This window comes from Schistocerca cancellata, chromosome 3, assembly GCF_023864275.1.
Source record: "Schistocerca cancellata isolate TAMUIC-IGC-003103 chromosome 3, iqSchCanc2.1, whole genome shotgun sequence".
NCBI classification, from domain to species: Eukaryota; Metazoa; Arthropoda; class Insecta; order Orthoptera; family Acrididae; genus Schistocerca; species Schistocerca cancellata.
The window spans coordinates 243,012,966-243,039,208 of NC_064628.1; the positions used below are offsets into that span (position 1 = coordinate 243,012,966).

Below are 26,243 nucleotides of genomic sequence, written 5' to 3' on the forward strand. Positions count from 1 at the left end.
AAGGGCTCGCTGAGAAGTTTACAGACGGCACCTTATATACCGTCTTCGTCGTAGATATGTTACAGTTTTTCTATTCCTTCAATTTTCTGTTTCGCCAACCTATTGTCATTCTCATTGAATGCAAAACAATTAGGCCTTATAATGAAGCCGACTAGTTCTTGCCAGTGATACGAAGAATACGACTGCAGCATTAACTGTTTCCTCATTGTTCTACTCTTGTATTCCGTTCAACGGGCAACGTCTGACACGCACCTCCACAAGTAGTGCGCTATTTTTAATACATGCCTAAAAATTCCGAAGGATAAGCAACCGTTGTATTTCAAATTGCAAAGATGTATTGAAGATTTCCGAAACCAGTCTGTGAGTACAGACGGTAAAGTACTGTTTTGTAGTGTTTGTGAAAAATCCGTGTCGACTGAGCAACGGTTTCTAACTTCACAGCACATCTACCAAAAAGTATAAGGTAAATATTGTAACGAAGAATGAATTTCTGATGTAGCTGCCAGTGGTTCCCAAAGTTCTACGTTCTCGAAAGATTTGTGTTATGTCATGATATGTGCAGATATACCTTTATAGATACACTCCTGGAAAATGAAATAAGAACACCGTGAATTCATTGTCCCAGGAAGGGGAAACTTTATTGACACATTCCTGGGGTCAGATACATCACACGATCACACTGACAGAACCACAGGCACATAGACACAGGCAACAGAGCATGCACAATGTCGGCACTAGTACAGTGTATATCCACCTTTCGCAGCAGTGCAGGCTGCTATTCGCCCATGGAGACGATCGTAGAGATGCTGGATGTAGTCCTGCGGAACGGCTTGCCATGCCATTTCCACCTGGCGCCTCAGTTGGACCAGCGTTCATGCTGGACGTGCAGACCGCGTGAGACGACGCTTCATCCAGTCCCAAACATGCTCAATGGGGGACAGATCCGGAGATCTTGCTGGCCAGGGTAGTTGACTTACACCTTCTAGAGCACGTTGGGTGGCACGGGATACATGCGGACGTGCATTGTCCTGTTGGAACAGCAAGTTCCCTTGCCGGTCTAGGAATGGTAGACCGATGGGTTCGATGACGGTTTGGATGTACCGTGCACTATTCAGTGTCCCCTCGACGATCACCAGTTGTGTACGGCCAGTGTAGGAGATCGCTCCCCACACCATGATGCCGGGTGTTGGCCCTGTGTGCCTCTGTCGTATGCAGTCCTGATTGTGGCGCTCACCTGCACGGCGCCAAACACGCATACGACCGTCATTGGCACCAAGGCAGAAGCGACTCTCATCGCTGAAGACGACACGTCTCCATTCGTCCCTCCATTCACGCCTGTCGCGACACCACTGGAGGCGGGCTGCACGATGTTGGGGCGTGAGCGGAAGACGGCCTAACGGTGTGCGGGACCGTAGCCCAGCTTCATGGAGACGGTTGCGAATGGTCCTCGCCGATACCCCAGGAGCAACAGTGTCCCTAATTTGCTGGGAAGTGGCGGTGCGGTCCCCTACGGCACTGCGTAGGATCCTACGGTCTTGGCGTGCATCCGTGCGTCGCTGCGGTCCGGTCCCAGGTCGACGGGCACGTGCACCTTCCGCCGACCACTGGCGACAACATCGATGTACTGTGGAGACGTCACGCCCCACGTGTTGAGCAATTCGGCGGTACGTCCACCCGGCCTCCCGCATGCCCACTATACGCCCTCGCTCAAAGTCCGTCAACTGCACATACGGTTCACGTCCACGCTGTCGAGGCATGCTACCAGTGTTAAAGACTGCGATGGAGCTCCGTATGCCACGGCAAACTGGCTGACACTGACGGCGGCGGTGCACAAATGCTGCGCAGCTAGCGCCATTCGACGGCCAACACCGCGGTTCCTGGTGTGTCCGCTGTGCCGTGCGTGTGATCATTGCTTGTACAGCCCTCTCGCAGTGTCCGGAGCAAGTATGGTGGGTCTGACACACCGGTGTCAATGTGTTCTTTTTTCCATTTCCAGGAGTGTATTACACACTGAAGCGCCAGTATAAGACCTACATAAGGCAAAGAGAGTCTGGCGCAGTTATTAGATCGGTTACTACTGTTGCAATGCCAGGCTATCAAGATTTTGACTGATTTTGAACGTGGTGTTATAGTCGGCACACGAGCAATGAAACACAGTAACTCCGAGGTAGCGAGGAAGTGAAATTCACCCGTAAGACTATTTAACGAGCGTACCGTGGAAAACATCAGACTCTGATATCGCTGCGGCTGGAAAAAGATCCTGCGAGAATGGGACCAACGCTGACTGAAGAGAACCGTTAAACGTAACAGAAATGCAACCCTTCCGAAAATTGCTGCGGATTTCAAAGCTGGGCCATCAACGAAACATCATCGATATGGGCTTTCGGAGCCCAGAGCCCACTCCTGTACCCTTGATGACTTCACGACACAAAGCTTTACGCCTGGGCCCATCATCACCAACATTGGAATGTTGATGACTGGAAACATATTGCCTGGTCGAACAAGTGTCGTTTCAAATAGTATCGATCGAATGGACGTGTATGGGTATGGAGACAAGTTTATGAATCTATGGACGCTGCCTGTCATCAGGGGACAGTTCAAGCTGGTGGAGGCTCTGTAATGGTGTGGGACGTGTGCAGTTGGAATGATATGGGACCCCTGATACGTCTAGATACGAGTCTGACGGGACACGTACGTAAGCATCCTGTCTGATCACCTGCACCCATTCGTGTCCATTCTGCATTCCGACGGACTTGGGCAATTCCTGTAGGACAATGCGGCACCCCACACGTCCAGATTTGCTACAAAGTGGCTCTACGAACATTCTTCTGAGGTTAACTGGTCACCAAAATCCCCAGACATGAACATTATTGAGCATATCTAGGATGCCTTGCAACGTGGTGTTCAGAAGAGATCTCCACCGCCTCGTTCTCATAATGGATTTATGGACAGCCCTGTAAGTTTCTTGCCGTCAATTCCCTCCAAGACGACTTCACACATTAGTCGAGTCCATGCCACGTCGTGTTGCGGCAGTTCTGCGTGCTCGTGGAGGCCATACACGTTATTAATCAGGTTCAAATGGTTCAAATGGCTCTGAGCAACATGGTACTTAACTTCTGGGGTCATCAGTCCCCTAGAACGTAGAACTACTTAAATATAACTAACCTAAGGACATCACACACATCCATGCCCGAGGCAGGATTCGAACCTGCGACCGTAGCGATCGTGCGGTTCCAGACTGTAGCACCTAGAACCGTTTGGCCTCCACGGCCGGCTATTAAGCAGGCTTTTCTGTGGATAGCCCAGTGTTTAAAAGCTTATTAGAGAAGTATTCAGGCAAACGTATTCCTGATGAATACACTTAGAAAAAACTATTCCAGTAGCATTTAAAAGGCTTGTCTTTCGTCGATTAGAGATGTAATTCTGGTTGGTCCTGTATGAATCACAATCTACCAGACTACGAAGGGCGGTGTATTGACAATGTAGGAATAGGACCACTATTTGAAGAGAAATCGAGCAAATCCTTTCTGTTGGCGTGAGAGGAACGTCCTAAATGTAACCACCAAACAAACAAAAAATGTTCAAATGTGTGTGAAATCTTATGGGACTTAACTGCTAAGGTCATCAGTCCCTAAGCTTACACACTACTTCACCTAAATTATCCTAAGGACAAACACACACACCCATGCCCGAGGGAGGACTCGAACCTCCGCCAGGACCAGCCGCACAGTCCATGACTGCAGCGCCTTACACCACTCGGCTAATCCTGCGCGGCAACCACTAAACATTAGAAAAGCTTTTTACTGGTGGTGAGTGTTTTGTGGCCTAATAGCGTTTTATTGTTAGTTACCGACGCTGCTCCTTATACGGTTAAAGCTGTAGATGACCTGAATATTTTATATCCTAAAGTGATCCACGTAACGTGCTTGGCACACGGAATAAATCGATTAACTGAATGGAGAAGGATAAATTACATAAATATTCATAGTGTAATATCAAACGTGAAAAAATATTTTTGAAAGCTCCCAGTAGGATTCCAAATTTAAAGAGATGTATCTCGATCTTATTTTGCAACCAGAACCAGTTCTGGCACCTTGACGTACTAGTCTAGAAGCAACTGAATACTACGCTGAGCATTTCAGTGACATTAAAACAATTGTTTTTCAATTTGAAGATGAGTCTGATTGTATTTAAAACGCAAAAGAACTTTTTGAAAATGTTACTCTACTGAGTTACGTTGCTGAATTTTTAAAGCAAAAATTGAACTATGCACTTGGGAAAAATAAAATTTTTAATCTGCTGACAAAAATTAACAGTATGCTATACGAAAGAACAGATGACAAACTTGACGTCCCATACTCACTTCCACAATTGTGTAAATTTAAATCAGCTCCGATCACATCTCGCGATGTTGAAAGATCTTTCAGCCAGTGTTGTTCCATTCACACAGAAATAGTTTTAATTTTGGAAATTAAAAAGAAATATGACTGTGTATTGTAACAAGACAAATGCCAGTAAGACCGAAGAACCATAAAATTATTTGTTTTTGGTATAATAAAGTGTGGTTTATTTGAAAATAGTGGATTTTGTCTTCATATTTTTCCATATTTTAAATTTTTATGCACTATTATATTTAGTATTCTGTCATTTTAAATACCTATATATCCGAACCCTACAGATGATGGTTCCAGCTGCCGCTGTAGTCGATTGTACCTCAGGAACAAAAGCAGTCTCGGAACATCTTGGACAGTCCGTGTAAACTGTATTTGATTCTTTGCATGAGTCTAATACGATATTATCAGTGGCAGTCAGTGCAGTCAGTTTGGGTTCAGTTACCCGCTTTCGTTCTCTGTCTAGTTCGTCTTGTTTCAGTTTTATTGGGATTTATTAGGATTTATCTTAAAGTCGTAAACAGGCAACTAGCAGTACCAAATTCTGTTTAATCAAACGCTTTCATTTTATTTTCTAAAGTTAACTGTTGGTATTTTTACCTAACACTCTTCTTGGTCACTGTGTCAAATGGTTCAAATGGCTCTGAGCACTATGGGACTCAACTGCTGAGGTCATTAGGCCCCTAGAACTTAGAACTAGTTAAACCTAACCAACCTAAGTACATCACAAACATCCATGCCCGAGGCAGGATTCGAACCTGCGACCGTAGCGGTCTTGCGGTTCCAGACTGCAGCGACTTTAACCACACGGCCACTTCGGCCGGCCGTCACTGTGTCGTACTGTACCAGTAAGACCACTGTACCACTAAGCAATTACAAATATAAGATACATCATAACTCGTCATGTGGGCTTCAGTAAGCGAACTGAGCAGACTTTGACATTGTTGCGTGGTCTCGGAGTTAACGTCGCTTCTATTACATCATGGAGTCCAGTGTTCGATTCCTAGTCGGATCGGGGATTTTCTTCCCGCTGGAACTGGGTGTTTGGGTTGTCCTTATCATTTCATCTTATTTTCATCGACACGCAAATGAGCGCGTAGCGGCGCCAAATGGAAAGAGGCCGAACAGCCACAAACGGGGTCTCGCGGCCAATAATGCCATCCGTTCATTTCGTTTCATCGATCCCCGTGAAGTGTATGGGAAGGGAGAGAGCACGTTCGACGTTTTGCAGTAAATCATGTTGGCACGAATGATCTTCAACAGAGGGCAGTAGCATCGAGCACTTTTCGAACTTTCGCCTGTAGCAAGCAATGTAAGAGAAGTTTAATATTGTTTCTTATTCCACCTTGAAATGATAACATTCAGTATAATGGCTGCACAGTTTTTCCCTAAACTCACATAAATTACTCTGGGAAAGTAAGGTTTCTTTAAGTATGATAAACGGTTTCAAGACACAACATGATTGCGTACCTAGGAATAAATGTTATACTCCAATCGAGAAAACCCCTTTCAGTACTGCATTTAACAGCCTATGTGTTACACTGTTATTCTTCTAAGCACCAAAAATTATTAAGTAATATCTTATTAAGGAGAAGTATTACCGAAAACCAGTTACAAGCAAAAAAACATATGAAATATAAGGTATTGGCGGTCAACACAAATTCGGTTTTCTAGACTGGGAAAGACTAAAGAAACTCAGTTCAGTTGCAGGTATCTGGTGTTTCACGGTAGAACACCTTCTTCCATTTCAAGGTACAATATGGTGCATGACTTATGCAATATGGCTTAACCGTCCACACGCTACTTAACTAGTTTTAAAAAATTATAAATTTTACTAATCATAACACTCTGTGATCGAAGAACTAACAGTGTACGCCAAGTAGCTTTAATATACTATACAGTACTTAAATATGTAGAGCTCGTAGTATCTACAAACGCTGCACAAACACGACCTTGAGTCTCAGAACAAAAATAATATAAATTGCCAGAAACTGAATTTGAAGCTTTCTAGTACGCATTCCTTCATACAGTTTGTAATGATTATTTATATACGTGACCATTACGGCACACCAACTCCAGTTCTCGATACCATTAATATCGTACTACTTTTCTGCGAAGTCATATTTTTGTGACAATATTCACATTTGGTTTCATTAATGTATGGGTACTCCGATGTATCGATATATTACAGTGATATGGTTCTTGTGTGTATTCATTTCTGTGAGACTGTCATAATCTTTGACTTACTTGTAACCGTTTTGGCACAAATGAACACAGAACAGTCTTTGTTTCACTTTGCAGAAGTTAAGTTGTTATTTCGCTCTCTAAGAGAACAATCAAGTCTTGCGTTTGGTTAAAGTGGAAATTAAATATATGAAGACTGATACAAAACTGTTTTCTTGATGATGTGACAATTAAGAAGAAGTATATCGGAATTTACAAGAAGTTTAATAAAAATGTGGATCGTGAACACCAAGTCAAAAACTATTTCTACCATACCATTGTTCTGATCTGGGATTGTTTGATCATTAAGAATTTCCTGAAAAACTCATTTGTTAGGTCTTCAAATATTGCTAAAATACAGATCTGGACGTTCTAGCAGTCAAAGTGGAATCACCCTAGAATCAACAAGATGAGCCATAACAACTTCGACGAAATCTACGTGGGAATCCATTCAAGATAAGTGCCAAAATTAATGACTTTTTTACAGTGACTTCATTATTTCCATTCTGACGATACCATCCACAGTCACTAACTTTGTTGTTGCCCGATAAAGCGAACATATGGTGCGTGAGCAACATTATCAATCTGATTTCTAACCTACTTTGCAAGTGATGGTATTAGAAGTTCCAAAAAAAAAACACCGACCATGAAACATCATGTATTCGTAAGCACACTGTTCTCCAGGTACAATACTCTCCTCCAATAAAAGATACCATATCAGATCGCGATAAAAACAGTATAATTTTCGCTAATTTCAATTTAGTGAAGCCTTAATTAATGACTGTTTACTGTACTACAATTTCAGCCAACTGAACCACTTTATCGTTAATCATTTGATATACTCGCCTTCACACAATCAGCCCAACACAAATATTATGTCTAAAAATGCTACAGACAGTAAGATTCTTCTGGGTATGTGACCGCATTGTCAATGTGTAAAATTCTCCGAGATTTCGGCTACTATAGCAAATGGCATTCCTCGAGGTATTTTTTCTAACTCCACTTAGCATAAACAACGTGAGGAAGGCCTTTTGCAACAGTGGCCGAAGCGTTGGAGAATTTTACAAATTGACAGTGCGATGGTAAACTCAGGAGAATTTAATATGACAATGGCCACGGATGCCTCCGTGTACAAAAATGCTACAGAATTTAAGGAAAATATGAGAGATACTTACTTTGAGTTGTTAGGTCCTGGCAGATTGTAGACCAAAGAATGTCCAGAATAATCTGGGATAAAAAGCTATGATACCTGTAGTCCTTGAAAAGTCACGATCTGGTAAACATCCAAGTTCGTTGTATTGATTGCGCATTCTCATCAACGAATTTGTGATCACTTTTCACTTACTACTGCTAGATTTTCTCACATTGACTGACTATTTCCTGGTAGCGTTAGCATGCAGCAAAGTATTCGTTGCCCAAAAAGGACGAAGTGAGAGGGCGCTATGTCAGTGACTCCATACGTGATTGTACTTATTTCTCTGTAACATTGAATGAGTGTGCACATTTGCTGAGCTGACTCTTCCTCATAATGCAATTGTCAAAATCGAGGCAGCTACGGAGTCATAAGCAACATCAATATTTTCATGTTTTATTGCATGCTGAATAATAAATGAATGATTGCTTTTGTCCAGTCGAACAAGTAATTAATTTAATGTTTTGTGCAGGCTACAGGCCAGCCTATCAGCTCCGTGGTGCAGGCGCTGGCGACGCTGGTGCTCTCTGTCGGAGTGTGCCTGTACTACGAGTGGCGGCTGGGGCTGATGGCGCTCGCCTTCATGCCCGTCCTCATGGCGTCCGACCACTACGATGCCCGCGTAGAGGAGGCCGGGGACGAGCGCATTCGGAAATCCGTGGAGAAAGCCACCAAGGTGCCTGTCCCATCCTGTCGAGCCGCATCTGATTTCACTTCTGTGACAGAATCGTCTGTCTAACTTACACTACTACAGCATAAGCATACAGGAAATGTTTACTGTCAAAAACAATCTTGCTCACAATTTATTTATTACGGTGACCAAGGAGTAAGAACCTCTTTATGCTGGAGAATCTGTGAGTAGTGGTCGAAACCGGTCACCGTAATAAATACATTGTGATCAAGACTGTTTTTGAAAGTAAATATTTGTAACACATTGATCACTGTTCACTCCCATAATGTATTCAAAAGTAATACAGGAAAAGTGTTTATCTGATAAAGAACTTCTTGTTGTACAGCATGAGCAGTATTTCAGAGATTTTAGCTGTCATACCAGTATTCAAGAATATAATCCATCGTCAGTGGAATCTGATGCACAGGATAAACAAAAAAAGTATGTACGCAATGTCAATAACATAGAATATTTTGTACACACTAAAATAGAAAGATAACATTCCTTATATACTGCACACTTCTGCATCAAATGACATGTCTGCCGATAGCAAAATCCTCCTGCTGGTTAACAGCAATTTGAAACTAGTAAACATGGAACCCCACCGTTATCTAAATTCAAAATATAACCCTGTACATAACCATAACCATGTGACCACAATACAGTGATCAGCCAGAACATTATGACCAGCAACCTACTATCGATATAAACCTGTCCAGGTGATAGCAGCGTCATCTGGTAGGGAATGAGTGGTAGTCATACACCCAGATGGTGCATGTAGTATCTGTGAGTGTGTTGTCTGTGTGTGGGACGTGGAAGGTGTGCAGTCTATCCGAGTTTGATCGAAGGCAGGTTCTGATGGCCCAGGAGCTTGGCACGATCATTTCGGAAGCTGCACAACTTGTCGGATATTCGAGGAGTGCTGTGGTGAGTGTTTTTAACATGTGGCGAAACCATGTCCAAATGTCGTGGGATTGGGTAGGTACCCCTCATTACAGATTTTGAACGTTGGAGGCTGAACAGACTGGTAAAACAGGACATGTGGCGAACTGTGGTGGAACTAAGATCGGAGTTTAATGTCGGCAGAGGAAAAGCGTGTGTGAACACAAAGTGCACCGAACACCACTAACAATGGGACTCCGCAGCCGACGACCCATGCATTTACCGTTAACTCTATAGCATTGGCTACTACAACTGAAATAGGCACATGACCACTGGCATTGGGCGTTGAAGCAGTGGCTGAGTGTGGCATTGTCTGATGAATCCTGATACCTTCTTCATTATGTCGGTGAGAGGGCGCGAATCGTCGTCTTCCAGGTGAACAGCTCCTTGACACCTTTACTGCAGGGTGGAGACAATCTGGCAGCGGCTCCATTATGCGATGGGTAACATTCGACTGGGCATCCATGGGTCCAGCGGAGCTCGTAAAAGCCACCATGGCAGCCAAGGAGTATCGTACATTAGTTGCAGACCATGTACACCCATTCATGACGATCATGTTTCCCGACGGCAGGTCACAAGACCAGAAGTGTGAAGTTGTTGCAGGAGCACAGAGGTGAGTTTAAATTGGTGTGCTGGACCGACAGCTTGCCAAATCTTAACCCGATAGAACACATCTGAGATGTGATTGAACGTGACGTCAGAGCTCATCGGCTCCCTCCCTGTAATTTACGGGAATTAGGCGACTTGTGTGTGCAGATGTGGTGTGTTAGCTCCCTCCAGCGACTTACGAAGCCCTCGTTGCTTCCATGCCACGCACGATGCGTTGCCGCTGTTATCTGTGCCAACGGTGGACATACTGGATATTAGGACGCGGTCATAACGTTCTGGCTGATCAGTGTAGTATACTTTATATGTCTGCAACTCTAAGGCAGGCCTGTGCAAACAGTGCTCCGTGATTACGAGCGCTCCAGCAGCGCTTCTGCATATAGGTTATCGGGTATGACAGTGTCGGTTTAGAGATTTGCGCATGGAACCAATACCATGTTTGCTGGTGCCATCACAGCAATCATTACGTGCTCAACAAGAAACAAACTGTTGATGGGGTCATCACTCTTGCTTCACCCATGGCTTGTGGACTTGTCGAGCAGATCTAAGACTCACGTAAATTTTCCCAATATTCATGGCTTGTATTTCGCTTTGTTTTTCTATCTTATTTATCTCATTGATGGATGCTTCCTTTTTGGGTGTGTACTAGCAAAGAATAAGTAAAACTGGGGTTAATATGGACCGATCTACTAGATAGTTATTACTCATTAATAATTTTGATTCTGCAAGAAACGACATCCAGAACCCACTTACAATGGCCTTTCTTTCCTCATTACGTGATCTATTACCTGAGGAATTCAGTTACATATCTCAGTTCATGGGGAAGTGATCTAGGTCGCTCCTGCAGAAAGACATAATAAAAATGACCGAAAGGCTGATTAGCTCAAGTCTCCGTGCTGCACAGAGGTTGTTAACTACGTGCAAAGCAAGTTTGCTTGCCCTACTGCTGACGTAGTGCCTGGTGGTGGAAATGTAAGGGACACGAAATTGGTAAACATGGTAGTTGGTTCTAAACGACAATCAATGATGCAGGCTATACCAGAAAATGGGTTCGAATGTAGTTATATAATTGATGAAGTAGGGTAAAGCAATACACTTGGACGATGAGGCTACATGATTTGCCTAGTTTCTAGGAAATCACCTGGGAAAAAAAGAAAGAATGATAGACCAAGAAGGAGAGGGAATTATACAGGGCTATTACAAATGATTGAAGCGATTTCATAAATTCACTGTAGCTCCATTCATTGACATATGGTCACGACACACTACAGATACGTAGAAAAACTCATAAAGTTTTGTTCGGCTGAAGCCGCACTTCAGGTTTCTGTCGCCAGAGCGCTCGAGGGCGCAGTGAGACAAAATGGCGACAGAAGCCGAGAAAGCATATGTCGTGCTTGAAATGCACTCACATCAGTCAGTCATAACAGTGCAACGACACTTCAGGACGAAGTTCAACAAAGATCCACCAACTGCTAGCTCCACTCGGCGATGGTATGCGCAGTTTAAAGCTTCTGGATGCCTCTGTAAGGGGAAATCAACAGGTCGGCCTGCAGTGAGCGAAGAAACGGTTAAACGCGTGCGGGCAAGTTTCACGCGTAGTCCGCGGAAGTCGATGAATAAAGCAAGCAGGGAGCTAAACGTACCACAGCCGACGGTTTGGAAAATCTTATGGAAAAGGCTAATGCAGAAGCCTTACCGTTTACAATTGCTACAAGCCCTTACACCCGATGACAAAGCCAAACGCTTTGAATTTTCGGCGTGGTTGCAACAGCTCATGGAAGAGGATGCGTTCAGTGCGAAACTTGTTTTCAGTGATGAAGCAACATTTATTCTTAATGGTGACGTGAACAGACACAATGTGCGAATCTGGGGGTAGAGAATCCTCACGCATTCGTGCAGCAAATTCGCAATTCACCAAAAGTTAACGTGTTTTGTGCAATCTCACGGTTTAAAGTTTACGGCCCCTTTTTCTTCTGCGAAAAAAACGTTACAGGACACGTGTATCTGGACATGCTGGAAAATTGGCTCATGCCACAACTGGAGACCGACAGCGCCGACTTCATCTTTCAACAGGATGGTGCTCCACCGCACTTCCATCATGATGTTCGGCATTTCTTAAACAGGAGATTGGAAAACCGATGGATCGGTCGTGATGGAGATCATGATCAGCAATTCATGTCATGGCCTCCACGCTCTCCCGACTTAACCCCATGCGATTTCTTCCTGTGGGGTTATGTGAAAGATTCAGTGTTTAAACCTCCTCTACCAAGAAACGTGCCAGAACTGCGAGCTCGCATCAACGATACTTTCGAACTCATTGATGGGGACATGCTGCGCCGAGTGTGGGAGGAACTTAATTATCGGCTTGATGTCTGCCAAATCACTAAAGGGGCACATATCGAACATTTTTGAATGCCTAAAAATACTTTTTGAGTTTTTGTATGCGTGTGCAAAGCATTGTGAAAATATCTCAAATAATAAAGTTATTGTAGAGCTGTGAAATCGCTTCAATCATTTGTAATAACCCTGTAGTAGAGAAATTTTTTTAGTTTTCTTATTTTTTCTTATTTATTTATTTATTTTTTGGAGGGGGAAGAGATGTCATAAAACTGAAGATAAGGGTAACAATCCTGACAACGGGCTGATGAATATGGAGGGGTGTAGTGGATAGAAGAGAACAGAATAACGGTTTGGAGCCATAATACGTCTTTAAAAGTGGAATAAAGAAAACGATTGTCCTCTCACTTCTGAGTTCGTACTAAATAAGTGCATGTGGCTTGTATAAGATCTATTGTAATTTATGTAAAGCAAGTAAAAAGCAGATACCATTTAATGGAGTCTAAAACAAGAAATCCACTGCACTAACTAAGCAACGTATTAACACAGTACCGAATGAAGATAACTGTCGAACATGTCAATACAGTGAGGCCAAATCGCGTTCCTTCGACGTCAATTTTCTACTGAAAATGTGCATGGATTGAAAATCTGTTACAGACACTTTTGTGTTGTTAGTATGGAAGGAATCGGGGTGTGGGGTCCACGTATTTGAGTCACGCTGTATAAAGAGATAAAAATTTATGCCAGATGGTATGAACAACACACGATGTAACATGGCCATACTAAACCATGGGCTATATGCCGCATTACCAGTGTGGCAAAGAAATACTTCTGAATTGGAGCTCATAGTGTACATCAAGATGTCATTTAGTGAATACATACAAGCTGCAGAGCACGCAACATACAAGATTCTTACAAAATATTCGTCATAACGGACATGGCTACATAAGGCTGTATGCCGACATATGTCTTGCACATGTTTCTGGGTCGCATGATCGGTAAAATATAAACTGCACTCGTACAGCATGTGCCTTCCACCAAACATTATTGTTAGCTTGCTCAGGACTTACCTGTATACGTAAATGTAAACCTTGGACAATTTTAATTTTGTATAGGGTTCCAATCTGATGTAAGCGTTTGATGAAGTTCGAATACTTTCTTTGAAATTCTGAAGACACCAAGAGTAAAATACAGAAAGTAGAGTGTTATCTATGGATTGTACAGAGACCAGACTACAGTTACAAGAGCCAGAGGATGAAAGCAGTAGTTGGGAAGACTCAGTCCGTATTTTTAGCAATCCGTAAAGGAAATTAATGAGAAACCTGGAAATGGAACAAGTTCAGGCGGATTAAATAAAAAAAATTGTAAGTTTGCCGATGACATATTAATTCTGTCAGAAGGGCTAGTTTCTTGAAGAGAGAGTATAAGATAAACATCAACAACCGTAAAACAAGGGTACTCAAATGTATGTGAATTAAACCAGGCGATGCAGAGGGCAGCAGATTAGGAAATGAAACATAAAAGTAGTTTAGATGTTTTGATATTTCGGTACAAAGTAACCTACTTTCACCGAAGCAGACAGGTTATACAACGTAGACTAGCAACGGAAGAGAAGCACTTCTGAACGGAAAATTTCTTAACATCAAAAGCAAATATAAGTATTAGTTAGTCTTTTGTGAAGGTATCTGTTTGAAGTGAGCCTTGCTCGGAAGTGAAACGCGGAAGATAAACAGCTCAGACAACAACAGAATAGAAACTTTAGATGTTTTGTGCTACAGAAAAACATTGAAAATTAGATGGTTAGGTTATGTTAACCAATGAGGAGACAGCGAACAGAACTGATGAGGAAAGAAAATTGTAGCACAACTTGCCCTAAGACGGGGTCAGTTGACAGGAGGAAACTGAAGCGTCAAGAAATAGTTAATTTGGTAATGGAACAAAACGTGTACGTGTGGGTGGGGATGGAGAGTACAAGTTATAAAAGGAGATAAAGTTTTAATAACAGTAAATGGTATCAAATGGATGTTGGCTGCAATTGTTGCCCAGAGTTGAAGAGACCTGCACAGGATTAGAAATGATAAGTGCATGAAGAAAGTCTTAGCACTGAAGACCAGAACAATACACATCAATAAAAGCTAGAAAAAGAAAAATGTTCAAATTGAATTGGATATGGATGTATTTCATTCGAATAGTATTTACTTCGTAGACTGCACATAGACAGGGTCATATAGTGTAACGAAAAACAAGTCTTAGAAAACTTCATACCCTTTGTAGCGTCCTCCTTCCTACAACGGAGCGGACTTCAACTGTCAGCATAAGAGAGAGTGTTCAGTGCCACTTGATCCGCTGTCCTTTTATTTCCGGGTCATGATGTGGGTCGTAGTATCTTACCCTTTCGTTGGTTATTTAACCTCTTCCTCATGGTCCCTCTTGTCAGTCCTCTCCCAGAGATAGGAATGGGGGTATAATCCGGAATCTCTTTCGAATGGTGAGATCACATGACACTTCTTCATTATGCACGCCACATGTCCTGTGGATACACATTGTGTGTTTTTAATTGAATTTTCTCATTTTGCGATGACCGAAGGAGCGATCTGTTTTACTTGCTAAAACATTCAACGGCCAGGATAGCATAAGTATTTCTTGATTTAAAACTATTGGTTTCTATAAACTTTGCTGTCATCTTCAGGTCTTAAAAAATCGTTTTCTTATGAAACGTGTTCATTTTACGTTTGACCTCACGTCAGTATGTCATGTGGAATAAAATCAGCACATTATAAAAGGTCTGTCACAACTAAAATATTTAAAAAAGTAAAGTACCTTGTACAAATAGCCAGAAAGATATATTTATGTGATCTTGGGCGCTGAGTGTTTTTAGCGTGTGTGTTTTTAATGCTTTAGTTTCCATTGCCTTTTGTATCCTCATACCGTTGATGATTGCCAAAAGTCTCGCCTTTTAGGGGCAGTTTCCGAGCACAAGAGCAGCAAATAGTACTCCTTCGCCATCTTTGACAAGGCGATAGACATAACAAGGCTGTCTCCTTACAAGCATTCAGCCCAAATTGTAAAAGATCTTTAATTATAATTTAACCACAAACTGGATTCTAACCTGGGACCCAGGACTTTTTGATTACTAGTCGAAGATACTACCCTTAAACCAAGGGTCTAAGTAAAATAGTGCATAAGCAAAGAAAAAATGACAGCTGTGAATGGTATGGAATCATTGAAAGGAGTTATTGTTGTGATCTTCAAGTCGAAGAATGGTCTGATGCAGCTCTCCAAGCATATAGTAGAGATGCACATCTTCAACTCAGCTAAGATGTAGCAACCATTGTACCGCTTTTCAGCAGAAGTAGAATGATCACGGCGTTTTCATGCTCAGTCTACTATTCAAACTATGCCCAGAGCACAGAGCTTTAAATCGTTGCCTTTATTGTCTCTGCCAGATATACACGCCTTCGTAGTGCTCATTTCTCATTCAGCGTTAGCGTACATCTGAAGGGCAGCTACCGTCACGCAGAGTGACAGCAGTGACTGTTGTAAACAGCAATGGAACCGATAAATATCAGTCAGTCCAACCGCAAGACATTGAAACATTTATTTCCCAAAAAGGAAAGAAACCAACTTGAAATATCTTAAATGATTATTATTGAGAATTTCTTGATCATATGAAGAGAGAGGACGATGCGTGGTAGAAACTGAGCGTATCCTACTTTTACAGGTGGCTGTGGAGGCTGTTGGTAACATCCGCACGGTGGCGGGTCTCTGCCGCGAGCGTCAGTTCCACGCCCAGTACCTGTCCGAGTTGCGGCCAGCGCTGCAAGTCGCAGAGCGCCACACGCACCTGCGTGCCGCTGTCTACAGCCTCTCTCGGAACATCGGCACATTCACCTACGCCGCATGCATGTACTATGGAGCAACACTCGTCCATGCAGACGGCGTCCCCTACCAAGACGTCTACAAGTGAGTAACTGCTTCTTCTTTGCGCCATCTCTGTCTCCACTGATACACCGCGATAACCTTCATTTGCATGCTTCCTCGCGTACCCTGCTACAACCACGGCCATTCTGTCACCTATAGCACACATTATTCTATTCTTTCCAAACACGTATAGCATACAACCAGCTTAACACATTTTGAAGCTTCTCTTCTTCTTGGAGAGTTTAATATCTAATTTATTCTTTTTAATGCCCGTTCCACACATCCCATATTATAACTTCTGACATATCTACATTTCCATATCAGAGTATTTACAAGTCATATCGATTGCTACGTCTAAAAAAATCCTTTTGCTACCTTCATCGGATCGTTAGCATACTCTGTTATCCAATTTTTTTTCAGTTTTTAACAGTAACACACTTCCATGCCGATCTTGCTATCCCACTCCGGTGAATCGTGAATCTTTGGCATCAGCTATACAAGAGTAAATTGTGTGGTACTGAATAGATAGCTGTCGCCCTGCAAACATCCAAACTCCCTCCTCCAGAGCGTACGCTAATTTCAGCCACAGCGGTCTAAAAGCAGAATTTCTTGTACATTATTGTACAGGTCGATCTAAAAAGCGAAAAAGTTGTCGAAAATTTTGCTGGTATTCTTAAATGACAACAAGTTTATTTGTTCCGCTAACAAAATTAGTACAAAATAAAAGTAGCATTCCATTACGTACATTTCATAGTGTGTATCAAAAATAATCTTTGCCTGTACAGCAATCGCTAGTGACAACTACGTACATTTTCGAGAAAAAGTCCTTGTGCTGATTATATGGAAGGAAACTCACATTACAATGAATTGAAAACTCACATATGCGTAACACTAATAGATACATTGCAAGTACATATTATAAGAAATATGTGTCTTTTCTGTCATACAGCTACAGCTCATGATGGGCAACGCCTAAAACTAGTGCGGTAAGACAAACTACTAGGAACAAGCAGCTTCTGTCTAACAGTTAATTATTACGGATTAAAAAACAGTCTGATTATTGCCTGATAGCAGTCTCAATACTCTGCCACACGCGATTGCAATGTAACATACATGTAATACAGTTCAGAACTCAGAGTTACTTACGCATTAGTCCTTAATATTCTCGTTTAAACTTCGAAAACATACAGAATACTTCGAAAATTACGTTTTATCCTAACGTCAGTTTAATCTTAGTTCCCAACTAGGAGCGCTGCTGGAAGGAAGCCCGAGAAAACTGTTGTGCCACATGGCACTCGAGATTGGTGTTTGTAGCGTACGCAGTGAGAGCTATGCGTAAGCCAAGCTCTAACTCTTCTGTATCAAGAAATGAAAAAAAAAAATGTTTATCATATTCAGCTGGACTTCTAGACAGTCTGGCCATAACGTCGCACAGGCTGAACCTATCTTCTTATATTCTCTTGTTTTTACAGAGTGGCAGAAGCTTTGATGTTGGGAACCGGCACCATCTCAAGTGTGTTCTCCTGCACCGCGAGCCTCAGGAAAGGTCTAAGATCCGCTTCAAGAATCTTCACTTTATTGGAGCGTCGACCTTTGGTAACGGATCCGCACGAGCTTACAGATGATAAGTGGGTAAGTTGTAGCATTGAATAACGTATCTGTATATAAAATTATCACATATAAAATGTTTGTAACAGTCCGGATAGGCCGTAAAGTAGGGGAGAGAGTTGGCTTTAGACTCTCGTCTCTCACTGGCTCTGTAATAGAAGTTTGATCTGTTTTGATATTCTGTTTTGAAATAATAACTTTCACGTTAGGTGTGCTGCAGTCTTTTTCTGAAATTGCAAAAATTGAGCTGCAAGAGTAAGGCTTCTCCAATTGTGGAAAACTGTTCCAAGGTACAACATGGTCATGTGTCTAGAAACAAATGTTCGACTGAAATTTAAAAGCTCTGCAATCGAGAAAATACTGTCAGTACTGTATGTAACAGTCTATCTGGTAAATTTTTATTCTAAATAAATGTAAATGTCGTGTGACTAGGGCCTCCCGCCGGGTAGACCGTTCGCCAGTGTTGTCTTTCGATCTGACGCCACTTCGGCGACTTGCCTGTCGATAGGGATGAGATGATGATGATGATGATCAGGACAACACAACACTCAGTTCCTGAGTGGAGAAAATCTCCGACCCATCCGGGAATCGAACCCGGACCCATAGGATTGACATTCTGTCGCGCTGACCACTCAGCTACTGGGAGCGGACATTACTGATCTACTACATACCAATAATGGTAATTGAAATCAAATTAAACAGAAGTGTTATCAAAAACCAGTTACAAGTTTAACACATTTTGAAATAGAAGCTATAGAAAACAAACACTAATTTTCGTTTTCAAGGCAGGGAAAAATTTAAGGCATTAAACAAATTCATTTCAGTTGCAAGTATCACATTTTCCATGGTAAGAATTTCTTCTGTTTCAAAGTAGTAGTAATAGTAGATAGTAGCTTTATTCATCCGTAGATCTCTTTTTACAAGGATATTGGCCATGTCAAAGTATTTACAAATTTAGATCAATTTAAAATAAGCTAATTCGTATTCACATATATTTACAGACTTCTAGTTAGAGGCAATCAATAAATTTACTCCTGGTATACAATACTTTTTTACAAATAACTTATTAAATAAAGTAATGCTACATTGTTCACTCATATCTCACTATCAGTCACTGCACACACTATGCACATATTGTTTCATAACACTTCACTCACTACACACACACACACACACACACACACACACACACACACACACACACATTCTGGTGATCTCTGGGCCATTTTCTGTACCGCAACTTCCCATATGTTATCCTGAATAATTCAGTCGGCATCCCTCCATAATTAGTGAGATGTTGAGCTCAGAAAGAGGAAGAGGTGTTAGTACTGTGCCATTCATAGCTTGGGGTATGTACTTTTAGAAAGGAAAAAAAGGAAAAAAAACATAAAGTGAAGGTGTTATGTGGAATGTTGGATATTTTATAATCATTATTATTATTATTTATTTGTATAACATTTTTTATCAAACCCCTACTCTGTTTCAGCTAAGTAATCCTTCAATGTATAAAATGTATTGCATAACAGGTACATTTTAGCTGCCGTTTTAAATAAGTGTGTTTTGGCAATTTCTTTAATCTCTTTTGGTAATTTATTGCACAGTTTTATTCCTTGGTAGAAAATGGTGTTTTGAGTTTTATGTTTATTTTTTCTAGGTAAAAGTAAGTTGACTCAATCTCTTGTTGCATGGTCATGGACAGAGCTGTTTGTGCAGTAATTACCAATGTTATTTTTGATGTGTACAGCTGACTGGTAAATGCATTCACATGGAGCAGTTAAAATCCCCAGTGTTTTGAACAGATCTTTACAATGAGCTCCACTGGTATTTTTGGTTATTATTCTTATGGCTCCTTTCTGGAGTTTGAAAATTGTGTTCATATTTTGAGCATTTGTTCCCCAAAAAAGAATTCCATAGCTCAGAATTGAGTGTACAGGCATATTTTTGGATTTTTCTAAGGCGTTTGATACAGTCGACCACAAGATTCTATTAAATAAATTACAAGCATTAGGAATCACAGGGGTAGCCTGTTTTAACTACTCTGGAAATGTCCCTGATATGAAAGAACATGATGGACGACCGACGAATTAAAGCTTAACTGCCCATATGTTTCATAAATAGCTCTAAAATGTATAGCATTTTATTCATTATTCTCTACCTGAATAATTTACAATATATTCCAAGTAACGGTCATACATTATAAAGAAATTAAATGTGTAGAATCCAAAATATTTACAAATGCCGGACTAAACACAACCTAATGTCTAACAATAACCAAAACTGCAGAAAATGACGGAAACGGTTTATGGTGGTCTCCAGCGCGGATTCCTTCAAGCGACTCTAAAATCAGAACCGACCAAAAAACATCGTGTGCTCCTTGCAACACTATCCATCAGGTACAACTGTCTCCCCTACTCTGTAGCAAAAGGGCGCTGTATTTTAAACACTTCCTTAAGACCAATGGTGTTCGGGATCTCACAAAAGATAACGCGACAAATAAGATGACCTGTTATTCATTTTCAACTTCTCGCCTGTTATTTTTCCGTACAGAATACGGAAAAGACAAACCATTAATCATTGTAAGAGATTTAATTACCAGGCTCAAGTAGAGTGAAATCGTTACTGTAACGCAAGATGCAAAAGTGAACATATAGCAGAAAAATGCGTTGCACTGAATAAGGAACGAAAAGACTCCCCTAAAATGTGGTCCCGAAATATTTTCTCTTCAATATCAGCCAGAAAAATACTATTTTAAATAGCTAGCTTATACTTTTCTGACTCTTCTTCTAGTTTCTTCATTTGGTTCTATTTGTAATACTATAGGTATGTATTGTGTGTGTGTGTGTGTGTGTGTGTGTGTGTGTGTGTGTGTGTGTGGGTGGGTGGGTGGGTGTTTTGTATGATGCTGATGACGTGAGAGAGGGAGACAGAAACCGTGTGCCGTCACACAGCCTACTCCTCGCGAACAGCATCGAGGGGTCGCCAAGCTTAATGTCTCCACCCGACGGACAGATCACCATCAGCAGCGCCACACGCCCTCGCTTCATGGGACACTGCGGAGAGGTTTGGTATTTAAACCAGGACATTGGCGCAAAGTCTGGTGATCTGGAACTTCACGTCACCACCTCTCTTGCCGGCCAAACACTGGCAATGAAAAGTTTTTCCACCAACACGATTCGAACCGGCTTAACCCCGGTTCGAGCGCCGCTCCACAAACGTGTGTCAGCTACCCCAGCAACGAAGAAGTGTTATTTCGTTGCTGTTATGGGAATTCTTGTCCAGTATCATCTGATCAATACGTTTCGGCTAAGTTTATCCCATAGAGTAATTAAGATGAAGACAACGGTAACGATGACAAATGAGGAATCCGGTATGTGTGTCAGGAGAAATCGTGAACTGTGTAATGTTATTAAATAGAAAACAGCATGTATTTGGGATTTTCGTTAGAACGATAAAAGCTAGGTCTCTCTGTTGGCACTTCAAGGCTTCAATGTAACTAGATGAAAGCGCACATCTTGCCTGCTAAGCGTTAGGCAATGGGCATCTTTCTCACCCTCATCGTCATTATTCGTGGACAAGTCATTGGATGTCACCCGAGAAACAAATCCATTGAGTGTTGGCCGTGTGATTGTGAAGTGGAAAGGTGAAGGAAAACCCACATCTAAATCAAGACCAAACAGATCTGTACTAATGGACAGGGGCTGTCGAGCATTTCGGCCACTGACTGTAAAAAAATCGCATGAAATCAGCGGAAGGAATCACTCCTGCTGCTACCGGCAGTGCAGGTAGTACGATGATTGTGCGTAGAGACGCAGGAAGACTGGGGGTGAAATAGTCTAGCATCTCCGCGTAAGCCACACATTTCTATGGTCAATGCTAAGCGACGCTTGAGGAGGTGTCAAGAGCGATGCCAGTGAACAGTGAATGACCGGAAACGAATCATCTGGAGTGATGATTCACGCTGTACCCTGTAGCAATCCGATGGCAGTGTTTGCGTTTGGCGAATGCCTAGAGAACGTTACCTGGTATCATGTGTATTTGTCAACAGTGGAGTACGTCGTAGGGGGCGTTCCGGTATAAGTGTGATTCTCTTTCTTAGAATATTGTCCATTTGTTACGGGTAAGGAAACACTAAACGCGGAAGGATATGAACTTATTTTAACGCATTGTGTACTACGTACAGCCGGCCGAAGTGGCCGTGCGGTTAAAGGCGCTGCAGTCTGGAACCGCAAGACCGCTACGGTCGCAAGTTCGAATCCTGCCTCGGGCGTGGATGTTTGTGATGTCCTTAGGTTAGTTCGGTTTAACTAGTTCTAAGTTCTAGGGGACTAATGACCTCAGCAGTTGAGTCCCATAGTGCTCAGAGCCATTTGAATCATTTTACTACGTACAACAGAGGAACAGTTCGCCAATGCACCCTGTCATAAAGCATCATCCGTGAGGCAAGCCCACTGGAACACCATTAGGAACAGTTGGAACGTCGACTCCGCTCTAGACACCAGGTTTCAACGTCTCAATCCTTTCTGGTTTTCTCTCTTGAGGAAGATTGTGCTGCTGTACCTTCATTGAAAGTTTTCCCAACAGAGTTCAAGCCGTCATATTTTCCTAAGGAGGGCAAACCCCATTTTAATATACACTAATAGGCATCCGCATACTTTTGATCAGGTATGTATTTATACCTCACGAGGTGTGTCGCAGCTGTTTATTTTCCGGACCGGTATTTGGGCATAGAGTCTTTCATCAGTGGCATCCGTTACGGACGTTGGACGACAAACGCATCCACTCTTACTTCGATTACATAAGAACACTTTGTTTACGCTAAATTAAAAAAATAAGATCACTTAGGCCTACGTACAGTGTACGCCTACTTCAGACATGCCTGTCAGGAGTAATGCGTTCATAACAATTATCAATGATGTCGAACTGGAAACACAAGAAACCCTTGAATACATAAAAATTAAATTACTACCCTTTACATAACCATGTGTACATTACCACAGAAGGATCGATTTCTCAATTACACTGTGAACATAGATCGACTCGTACACATGTTATAAAACTGTGAAAACGTAAACAGAATCAGAATGACTGTCTCTTTGAAGTACTTGTGAACTGGATCACGAGACAGTTTTTTCTATCAGTTGTGTGTGAAATTCAACATGACTTGTCTCAGCCACTCTTCCGGGTCGTATCGTATGCTACAGTCACAGTAACAAAACATTCTACAAATAAATACTTCTGAAATGCAGCTCTTGATGTGCAAGAAGAACTCCTTTATCAAATACGTGCAAGCTTTAGAGGACCAGCAAACAAGATTTTAACAGCACTGTGCTACATTCTTTGTAGACGGTGGAAGGGAAGGTGCGCTACTCGGACGTGGAGTTCAGCTACCCGACGAGGCCCGATTCTCTCGTCCTGAGGGGCCTGGACCTGCTTGTGAAGCCTGGTCAGACCGTGGCGCTGGTGGGTCTCTCAGGCTGCGGCAAGTCCACCTGCGTACAACTGCTGGAGAGGTTCTACGACGTCACCTCCGGTACTGTGGTGAGTACTAAACGGTAAAAGATATAAAAACATAGGAGAACTGCGTTGTCACATTGATACTACGGAACACAGAATTATCTCGTGTTATTCCTAACTGTTCAAGAAGAAGAAAAATGATGGTGTGATGGTGTAAGACTGGAGTTTAGAGCCGATAAAGAGGTAATTAGAAATGCAGCAAAAAGTCTGATTAGGACAGGATCAGGAGTAAAATTTTTCAGACGTATTACCCGGTTTAGGGAAATCACAGAAAAATCAGAAAAGGTGAGTCCTTTGACTTAACATTGTGCAATCTCTCTCGGCAGTTCAACATAGGACTCGTCCAAGACAGTATGTTGGCGATATGTGAGAATGCTGGGAAAAGAAGTAACTTCGGTCTAATGAATCAAGTCTCGTGGACTGCTCGATGAACATTACACTTTTAATTACATAAACAAGTCAATAAATGGCACTTCGTGCAGCACAAATAGAAAATTAACGGATTTGATTAATTATGTAAAAATTGTACAACGCGTTTTACAGAAATAGAGAGAATATTATAATGGAGACTTTTTATGGTTAATCAATCAAAGGAGCAATAACATCTAAGATTAAATCGAATTAAAGTGTTTTTTGGTGGAGTCGACGATACCTGTAAAGCCATCCATTGCCAAAGACTGATTTTTGTATCTGGTGCTACCATTGGTTTCCCCATTATATACTGAACTGGTTGTGCGGTGACACCTGTAGCGTTTGTCTAGATATAAGTGTTTTGAAGTTTTTGCCCTCAGTTACATGGTGGTCACTTGGATATCTTCTGTCTCTTTCTCATCAATGTACTTTTCAAGGGAAGCAGTTCGAGGATATACTGTACTATTCTCGAGCTTTTAAAAATATTATCTAAAATTCATCTTAGAATGTTCTAGAATACTGTCGAATATTCTATAATACGACTTCGACACGGCACAGTCTGAAAATTTTTCTTAATGTATAAGTTCAGTTGTACAACGTAGTAAAGACAGAGGAACACGTCGTCAAAAACCTGCATCCAGTTACAGACATGAACTACACAAATAAATAATGGTTCTCTGAGCGAACAGCTATAGGAACAAAAATGACATAGTTCAATAAACAACTCAGCGAATACAAAATATGATATCAGAGGGAAAAAAATTTTCAGTCCGTTCACACAGTGCTGAACCACCACGAAAGCATAAACTTCCCATCAGAATTTCAAAATTCGCTCAATGTTTCTGATATCCCCACGCAAAAACGTCCTAAACAACATTATACGAGAGGAAATATTAACTGGATAAAAAATCATGTGCATAACTTATGTCAACTATCTTAGGTTTCAGTTTTTTATGGCTCCAATTTGAGATAACATTAGTGTACTATATAACTATCAAGAAAGCACAAGGCGAACATTCCCAGAATAACGTTTCCTGTCAATACAAGAGCACATAACACGTGAAACCTCCCCTTTGTATGTAAAGAATGACAGTGCTGGATAAACTCTTACGTTATTTGAGTTTCAAACAAAACTCAACGTACTCAGACAGTTTTCTCTTTACTTATTCTGATCATCACTAAACTGACACACAATATTTTTTCAGCGCATCGCAATCTGACTGTCAATAATCCCTACAAAAGAATGGCTGACTAACAATTTTACCTGTCATGAGTCACTTACCTCACAAAAATGTTCGTTACCCGAACTACTGCAATACCGCAAATGCCAATACTGCCAGTTTCCGTTTTCTGACGGACACACCTCGAGATCGTCCACTCTCCAAACTGTGGCATCTCTGGCAACATCCACCACTTGTGGTGGCTCACCTCCAACTGCACAACGCTACGCGCTGTTCACATCCAACTGCCCAACACTACACTAGCAAATATTCCAACAATGAGTCCAACCAGCCACAGACTGCACACAGCGCAGTCAGCGATTTTCACACAGCACTACGTGACGTTACCTACATAAAAACCTAAACAGCCTACTTACACATGCTGGCCTGTTGGTCAGTCACAAAAATTATTCATTTTTGCACCAAAAAGCGAAACATGAAGTTCAGTTTACGAGAATATATTTTGAATATGTTAGATGCTGCACAAGTGAGATGATTACTTACACATTTCTTTCTAATTCATAACACAGATGGAGAAAAAGATCGGTCCTTTCTAGGTAGCACACACATAAAAATTAATAATGACCACCAGAGTGTCATACTGTAAATACTTCGGTTTTAATTTGAGCCTGTTAAAGCAGTTTTTAACTGTGCAATTACAGACAACGTTAATAACTATATTCGTCTTGTCTCTGTACTTTTTTATGTGCGCCATTTCTTCATATCGATTAATGACTTTCTGAAATTCTAATAAATAAGAGGTTTCCTTCACTATAGACGTAACGTTCATCGCAAATTTTGTTTTTCAATGTCTCTGCCTTGACAGCCATCATCCAGTTCTTCTTCCTAAGAAAGAATGTTAACATTACTCTCTACATTACTAATACATAAAGACTGCATAATTAGTTTCTCTTCGTGCTAAAGAGACATTATCTCGCTCGTAACACATGTTGCATGTTTCATTACACCTCACGCCTTGTGATGGTTATTTATCTCTGCTTGGAAGAAGTCTCTGCATTGTCACCGGGGTCTAAAAAAAAAGAATGATGCCTATTTTTGCGTTTTAATTAAGTGACACACTCTCTCTCCTAGCGTTTATACTGTACATGGAATCAGCAGTTTTCATAATTTCAAAAAGTTAACAGATGTTGCGGCCGGATGCCCTTTGTGTCACTACAGTCGATATTTTAACCAAAGAGGTGGTAAGC

General features: G+C 41.6%; 1 protein-coding gene across 1 annotated transcript in view; it reads left to right on the plus strand.

The window, feature by feature from the left end:
• Positions 1-26,243, plus strand: part of LOC126176244 (ATP-dependent translocase ABCB1-like) — a 158,897-nt gene that overhangs the window by 128,731 nt on the left and 3,923 nt on the right. The window contains exons 15-18 of the mRNA XM_049923389.1: positions 8,279-8,482; positions 16,083-16,324; positions 17,755-17,914; positions 23,234-23,428. Coding sequence (XP_049779346.1) covers positions 8,279-8,482; positions 16,083-16,324; positions 17,755-17,914; positions 23,234-23,428 — 801 coding nt within the window. The remainder of the gene's footprint in view (positions 1-8,278; positions 8,483-16,082; positions 16,325-17,754; positions 17,915-23,233; positions 23,429-26,243) is intronic.